The sequence below is a fragment of the Rhinolophus sinicus genome, chromosome 3 (genome assembly GCF_057876585.1).
Source record: "Rhinolophus sinicus isolate RSI-liver-muscle chromosome 3, RSI-T2T, whole genome shotgun sequence".
In the NCBI taxonomy this organism is placed as follows: Eukaryota; Metazoa; Chordata; class Mammalia; order Chiroptera; family Rhinolophidae; genus Rhinolophus; species Rhinolophus sinicus.
The window spans coordinates 126,614,873-126,621,912 of record NC_142503.1 but is presented as its reverse complement, the minus strand read 5'-3'; the positions used below and the strand labels follow the sequence as shown (position 1 = coordinate 126,621,912).

The window sequence follows — 7,040 nt, the reverse complement described above, 5'->3', positions numbered from 1 at the left end:
GTATGATTACAACTATACAACACGTGAAAGCAAAATTTTAGTATTTTGTTCCACATATTAATGCTGCTAAAATGAAATTCTCCATCAGCCCTGTCCCAAATTATTCTTACAACCACTTGGAGACAGCTTTCTTCCTCTGAAATATTTTTCCTGCATCTCAGTCATGCATAACAGAAAATTATTCTGCATCTCATCCAAGCTTTAAAAATTCCCAGTTTTAAGTGCCTACTAAAATGGTGCCAAGAAAGAACTCAAAATAGAAGCCTCAGGACATCCCGAGATCATTTAGTTCAGTAAGTTTCAGTGTGGTATTCGAGGTTAAAATAAACCTGATTAGAATTACATCTGTCAAAACGGACTTCTTGTTACCTGGGCCCAAATTCATAACCAGAGTCTCGTGGCTATTGCTGGCAGAGGCCTCTCACACACTTTGCATTTCGGGAAAAGCCAGAGGCTGAGATCTCAACCTCCTGTACTGTGCTTCTGCCTGTTTACACCACCTTACTCAATCAGTATAGGAAAGTTTTTGGTTTTGTCTTTTGACCAATGGAGGGACATCTGCCCCATTCAATCAGGACTGCACAAATTGTATCCTCATTTACATCTATACCAATCAATCAGAACTGCACTATTTGGACCAATCAGAACTACAGGATTTGGAAAACTCATTTGCATGAAACTGACCAAAATGGGAACTATGGGCAGGAAGTTTCTTTATAAAAGAAAATTATCATTTAACTCCTAAAAGCAAAATCCAATAGCCTCATTGCAATTCTTAGCTTTCTTGGCTTCTCTTACATGTTTGCCGATACCAAGAATCTCTTGATTCTCAAAATTCTTTCCTCCCTTCTCCCTGTGACTCTCCAGTCCTCCAGGTTCCTTCCTGTTTTCTTGACACCTACCAGGTTTCCCTTTTTGTCATGTCTTCCTCTTTTTATCCCTTAAGTATGGATTTCCCCCAAGAATCATTGCTAACCCCTTCCCTCCTTTCTACACGTTGTTTTCCAGGTCAATTCATTAACTCACATGAGACTGCCTGGCAAAGTTGTGTCTCTTACTTCTCTCTTGCATGAAAGCCCTCTTGATTCCTACACATGAAATCAGTGGGGGGCGGGTGAGGAGTAGAGGAAATTGGAAAACTGAGAGGGATGAGCAAGAGAGTGTCCTTTGGAGCGTGGAGAAAGATGTCAAAGCAAAGTTTTTTCCTTTGTTTCGGAAGACCACAATTAAGGTTCCTACGTCAATCTGTGTCTCCTGGGCTGCAGCGATTTTTACTGAAATAAATGCTTTTATTCATTATTACAATTTAAAATTAATTTTGTTTTACAACCTAAATTGACTATCTATGTTATTGTTCAAAATTCCACGTTGAAACTTTCAAGAAATGAGTAAAAGGAAAGAAGTAAACAATACCTTCAGGAAGTTTTCTGGATCAGTGCCTGCTGAAGGCCGCCAGATTGGTGTTCTAAGCATGAGAGCAGACAACATTGCTAGGTATTATTGATTCAAATTTATTTTTTAAAATTTTAATTGTTTTGGGCTACATCTATCAAACAAGAAATAATTAGTAAGCTACAGCTATGTGCATGGTCTTGTGTTTAATTGTAGTTGGAAGCTAAGTTAGAAAGCTCCAAACTCACATTCCATGAAACTAGGAGTAGAGTTTGAGGATGGAAGAGGTAGGATCAAAGAACCCATGTTTATACTCAGGAAGTTGGTATAATATCTGCAGTCACAAATATAGAGTGCTACCTGTCTTCCACTCAAGGCTGTAACGATGTAACGTAAAGGTTTTGAATTAAAATTCTCAACAACTATTTTGCATTTTTTTTATTTTGCATTATTAAAGTGACCCACTTTATGAAGATGTAGGGGAACAGAACATGACACTCCAAAATATCTCTCTTTGGCATAAGGATTATTTTAAGCTGGTTAACTTTTAAGAAACAACACATATGGGAAAACCAAGCAGAAGTTACCCTCTCTAAATGACATTTACATTCATAAAGGAAATCTCCCTTTGTCAGGGTGTCTTCCTTGATGTACTAGGAAGAGGAGGAAGTCTCTACATCTCTAGAAACTATTATCAATCTAAAAAGCATGGACTCAAATTTGCATAACAATCTTACCCTTGTTTACTGTGCTTTTCCTGCTAATCTCCCATAACTGACTCCCCCACTACCAATATCTTTTGTCTTCAGCTGAAGGTGATATTTAAGGCAATGGCGTCTGCAATTTTGGCAATTACTCAGTTTTCCAGGGTTTCTCCCATATGTGGATAGAAAAAGGGGCATTGTAATAAATCTAACAGAAAGTAACTCACAGGATGATCTGATCATAAAATCCTCACTGGGCAGGTATTGGTGGGTAGTCTCTCCCCAGGCCTATAAAATGTTTATGTTCATCTTAAGTGAGTCCTGTCCATTGTTTTTGTGCATCTAGGTTATACACTTTTGAAATGCCTTTTTCAGATCCCTCAGAGGTGTAACCACGTTCAGAAGAGCACATAATCTTGTTAACTACCCTGTAATCTAATCATAGAGATTTCCCTGGCTTGCTTTCTCCCAACTTCATGATGTAAACGTCCTTATATTCCCTCTTAATTCCAAATATATAAAAAGAACTGCAAAATTGTCCTTTTATGGGGCATTTGAGATCTTGCTTCCTGCATCTCATTAGTTTGGCTCAAATAAACTCTTTAAAAATTCTCTACAGGTTTGGACGTTCTTATGTCGACACATCTATACAGGATATATACATGTTATTAAAATTTTATTTGTTTTTCTCCCGCTAAACGGTGTTATGTCAATTTAATTGTTAGACCAGCCAGAAGAACTTAGAAGGGTAAAGGAAAATTTTTCCTCCTGAACAAAGATAAGTTGTCATGCTAAGTGATACACCTGAGTTATAAAAACAATTGAGGACAGATTAGTCTTTTGAGTTGAGAAGTATAGGCCTCCAGATATATGTATCAAATGTCTTTGAAAAATCAGGAATGTAGATTCACTTTTGGAATCAAAGAGCAAGACACAAAGAGTTAATTTTTCCTTTTCCCCCTCTAAATAATACTTAAATTGAATATGCCAAGTTGGCGTATCATTCTCTCACCCCATCTATTTGTTAGAGGGGAACTTTCACAAGGGTGAAATCAAATGGGAAAGACTGGGAAGAGAAGGGTTGTGGGGTTGGGGAGTTGAGACATGGGGCTGAGTGTCTGTTGCCATGGTGTGAGCTGAAGTTCTGGGCCTCCATCTAGGATTCAGAGCCAGTGGATGGACAATGTGTGTATAGGTTTAATATGATTTCAAATCCATAAAGCCACTTGTTTTTGACTTAAGTAAAGTTGTTTTAATCCGCTTGTTTATGACAAAGGACAAAAAGTTGCTTTGATATAAGTAAGTCATGCTGGGATGTCATCATTCTGCATTTGTTGTCATATAAGCAGTGAGGGGCTCTGCTGCAGGCTCATGGATAAGAACATGTTGAAAAGCAACTACGGCAAGGGGACATTTGGACTATAAATACTGAGAGTTTGTGAGCTCTACTTGAGAGTTTTGTTTGGGCCAGGTGATTCCTCATTAACCCCAAAACTCTCCAAAAATCCTTGGGGCATTAATTCACTCCTGTCTTGGGGAGGCACTCCTTGCAGACAGTGGTGATAAACCTTGTAGGGGTCCCATGAAAGAGAATGCCCTGCCTAACAACACTGGCACCCTAGTTCCCTAGCAACGTGTTCTAGCAACAGGAGACTTTTACATTTGTACCAGCAGCTGGAAATCAGCTGTAGGTTGGACTCTGGCTCACTAAAGTGCCCACTTGTATAAAAAAGTACACCTCATATTAAATTTGGACTTTATTTCTTCACCTCCCTTTGTCTAAACAGTAATGTGATTAATCTGTCATTTGTTTGGAGTATGTTATTTCTTTATTTGGCTTATTAAGAAATATTTTCCTGTATGCTATCGGCTTATAAATTGATTATAATTCCCACGGTGAACCTGTGTTAAATAAATTGCTGGCAAAGACAACTCAGTCTCTGAGAATAACTTTTGCTGCCTCAAAACAAAACAAAAACAACAGCCAACTGGACATGGTCATCTTCTTGGGTGGGTGAAACTGTCTGTGGGAGAGGGAAGATTGCAGGGGAATGTATAAATCAAGTTGGAAGGAGCTTGGAAGACAGTACAACTTTGCATGGCGACCAAAGCTCTGGTCATTTTTTCTACCTCCCTGGTCTTTTTGGGCAGGGCCCCACTCCATCCCATTTAGCAAATAATTGCTCTCTAGGTCTTCCCCCTTTGAATCCTCTTGGTGCATTAAGTGGGGTTCCGAAGGCTGTTTCCTCTTTGGAGCCAGACATTTTTCCAGCTGCTCTTCTGGGAAGGAGGTGGGTGAGGGAATGCCAGGGCTCACTACCTCCTCCCTGACACTGTGCCTCTAGGTGCCCTGTGATGCTGGTGGTAGGAGACCAAGCACCCCATGAAGATGCAGTGGTCAGTAGGGAATTTGGGGGTGGGTGAGGAAGGTTTGGAGTCCTAGGGTGGTGGTTAAGAGGAGTATCTTGCCAAGAGGCAAGCTCAGTTTGGGACAGGGAGAGTAACTTTGGTACGTAAGAGATTGATTCTTGGGAAAAAGGAAATGGGTAGGGGCTGATAAGAAAGGAACTGGGGTCTGGGTCCCTGGGTCCTTTGGACGGGAGGGGCCACAGTGAGTGTGACCTCATTCATTCAACTTCCTGCTCACTCCAGGTGGAATGTAACTCCAAGCTGGACCCCATCCAGACCTCTTTCCTCAAGGTCAGTCACCCTACTCCATGCCCAGCCTGACTCCTGTCCAGAGCCATAGATCCTGAATCCTAGATTCAGCTTCCAGGCCTAGGCCTCCAGGGTCCTGCCTGGGAGCCAGTGCAATGCACAAAGTAAAAACAGAAACAAAAACAAACAAACAAACAAACAAACAAAAACCAATATAACAAAAAACCCCTATAGGGAAGCAGGGAAGAGACCCTTTTCTGCCTCCCAGCCTGGCTCACTTTATTCATGTGTGTATCACTTTTTTTGGGTGTCTCTCTCCTGAACAGATGGCCGACTCTGGAGGTCAGCCCCAGCTGACTCAGGTGGGTACCCCTGCCATCCATGGGATGGGATATTAGTGGCACTGGGCTATACACCCTTTGCCATACAACCCATCCCCAACCTGCAGGGCCTGGGGCTCCAGTGCAGCTCCTAACCTCACCTCACTGTCTCCCTCTCCTCTTCTTACTTCCACAGCCAGGCAAGCTGACCGAGGCCATCAAGTACTTCCTGCAAGGCATGGGCTACAGTGAGTATGGGGGTCAGAGGCTATCATGAGGGTGAGGGATTGCTACATAGGAGGAAGGTTGGCCACTGAGGGGAGGAAGCATTTTAGGCTAATTCCTGGACTTAACCACCACCTGCCAAATCAAGCTCATTGATTCCCTGGTCCCATTTGTAACTCTCGTCTCCACCCAAGCACCCCACTCTGAGTTACCTCCTCTCTGACTGCCTACTTATCCTTCTCTCTCCACAGTGGCCTCTTCCTGTATGACTCGCCTGTCCCGTTCTCGCACAGCCTCCCTGACCAGTGCGGCATCCTTTGATGGCAACCGGTCCCGCTCTCGCACCCTGTCCCAGAGCAGCGAGTCTGGGACTCTCCCTTCAGGGCCCCCAGGGCACACCACAGAGGTCTCCTGTTGAGTGGCCCTTGTTGCCCTGGTGTGGGACCCACCCTCACCTCCCCCAGCACTAACCTGGGAGGTGCATAGGGCACTGGACCAGAGTGAGCAAGGGAAGATGGGCAGATCATGTGGGGACATGACCTTGATCTTTGATTGCTTCCCTAACCTTGACCTCTAACTTGTGATTTCTCTCAGCTGAGAGAGAGATCTTAATATCTCTTAGGGACCCAGACCCCTAAATGATCCCTTTCCCTCATTCTTGTGTTAAGGCGGAGAGGGCATGTGTCCCCTCTCCCTAATCTAGGTGTCTGTAGATGAGGGATAAGAGGTTGCTGTAGTTGTCCGTGGTGCCTCCCCCAGACTCTCCCTACTCATCCCATTGCAAGGATAGGGCTGGGTCTCCATTCACCAAAGCGGACATGGCTTCTCATTAACCCTTCAGGTCTCTGAAGGGTATGGGCCTAAATGAATGTGTCAGGGGAGGCTTGCTGCTGGGTTAGTTGTCCTCAGGATGTGAGAGAAACATCCAGTGTGTGAATGGAAGTTGGACTGGGAGGTGGTGGGCAATGAACAAGTTTGAGGAAAGGGCTGGAGCTGAGGCAATAGGAAGGGGCCTGGGGCCATTGGCTGCACTAACTGGTAGCTATCGAGACAGTGTGTCTAGAGTGGGAAGCGGGTAGGAACCAAGCTGGGGCAGGGCTGCTTAGGGCTTGGCATAGGAGTGGAAAGGGCTATTTTGGGGCTCTGACCACAGTGTGTTATGTGTGGAAGGTGCTCTCCTGTCTCCCACAACTTCTGCTGTAACAATAAACTGTAGAGGAATCTGATCACCATTATTCTTTGTCTGAATATGCCTGCGTCGTGCCCCTTTCCCACCTTCTTCCTGACCAACTCTCACATTCTCGAAGTGACATAAGCCATAGGAGGGGGCCCGTAGAGCATAGACACTTCACTAAATGTGACGACGTAATACCTATTCAGCAGATTGGTGTTGTCCTTGATATTGGTAGTACCTTTACATCTTGGGAGAGGAACTACTGAGATCTTAGAAGACTTCGGTATCAGATACTGAGAAATGCATAGGATTTCAGAGACGTCACCAACATCATGATCTTAAAGCCGAAGTACAGAAAGCTGACGTGCCCAAGGACATCTCGTGACCCACCTTCCTGCAGGATCCTCCAGGGGTCACCTGGATTCCATTTTAGGCGACCCCAGGGCGTTGGGGGTCAGCACAATCAGCAGACCAGGACTCATCCAGTTACTAGCAGGGTTGGGTTTTTCACGGTTGATCCCAATCTAAAGACTCCTTCAGATGAGTCCCAGCAGCAAGGAGGGTTTC

The 7,040-nt window shown here is 44.1% G+C and overlaps 1 protein-coding gene across 1 annotated transcript; it reads left to right on the top strand.

The window, feature by feature from the left end:
- The first annotated feature begins 4,435 nt into the window (after positions 1 to 4,435).
- On the top strand, positions 4,436 to 6,525 carry LOC141570615 (protein NDRG2-like). Its single transcript, XM_074328107.2, has 5 exons — positions 4,436 to 4,493; positions 4,749 to 4,796; positions 5,081 to 5,116; positions 5,271 to 5,322; positions 5,551 to 6,525. The coding sequence occupies exons 1-5, from the start codon at positions 4,452 to 4,454 to the stop codon at positions 5,715 to 5,717; spliced, it is 345 nt and encodes a 114-aa protein (XP_074184208.2). The 5' UTR covers positions 4,436 to 4,451; the 3' UTR covers positions 5,718 to 6,525.
- The last annotated feature ends 515 nt before the right edge of the window (positions 6,526 to 7,040 follow it).

Bases quoted from the DNA above. Each gene is read 5' to 3' on its own strand.
- LOC141570615 (XM_074328107.2), top strand. From the start codon at position 4,452: ATGCTGGTGGTAGGAGACCAAGCACCCCATGAAGATGCAGTG. The intron at 4,494-4,748 runs GTCAGTAGGGAA...TGCTCACTCCAG, and splicing joins CACCCCATGAAGATGCAGTG to GTGGAATGTAACTCCAAGCT. The intron at 5,323-5,550 runs GTGAGTATGGGG...CTCTCTCCACAG, and splicing joins CCTGCAAGGCATGGGCTACA to TGGCCTCTTCCTGTATGACT.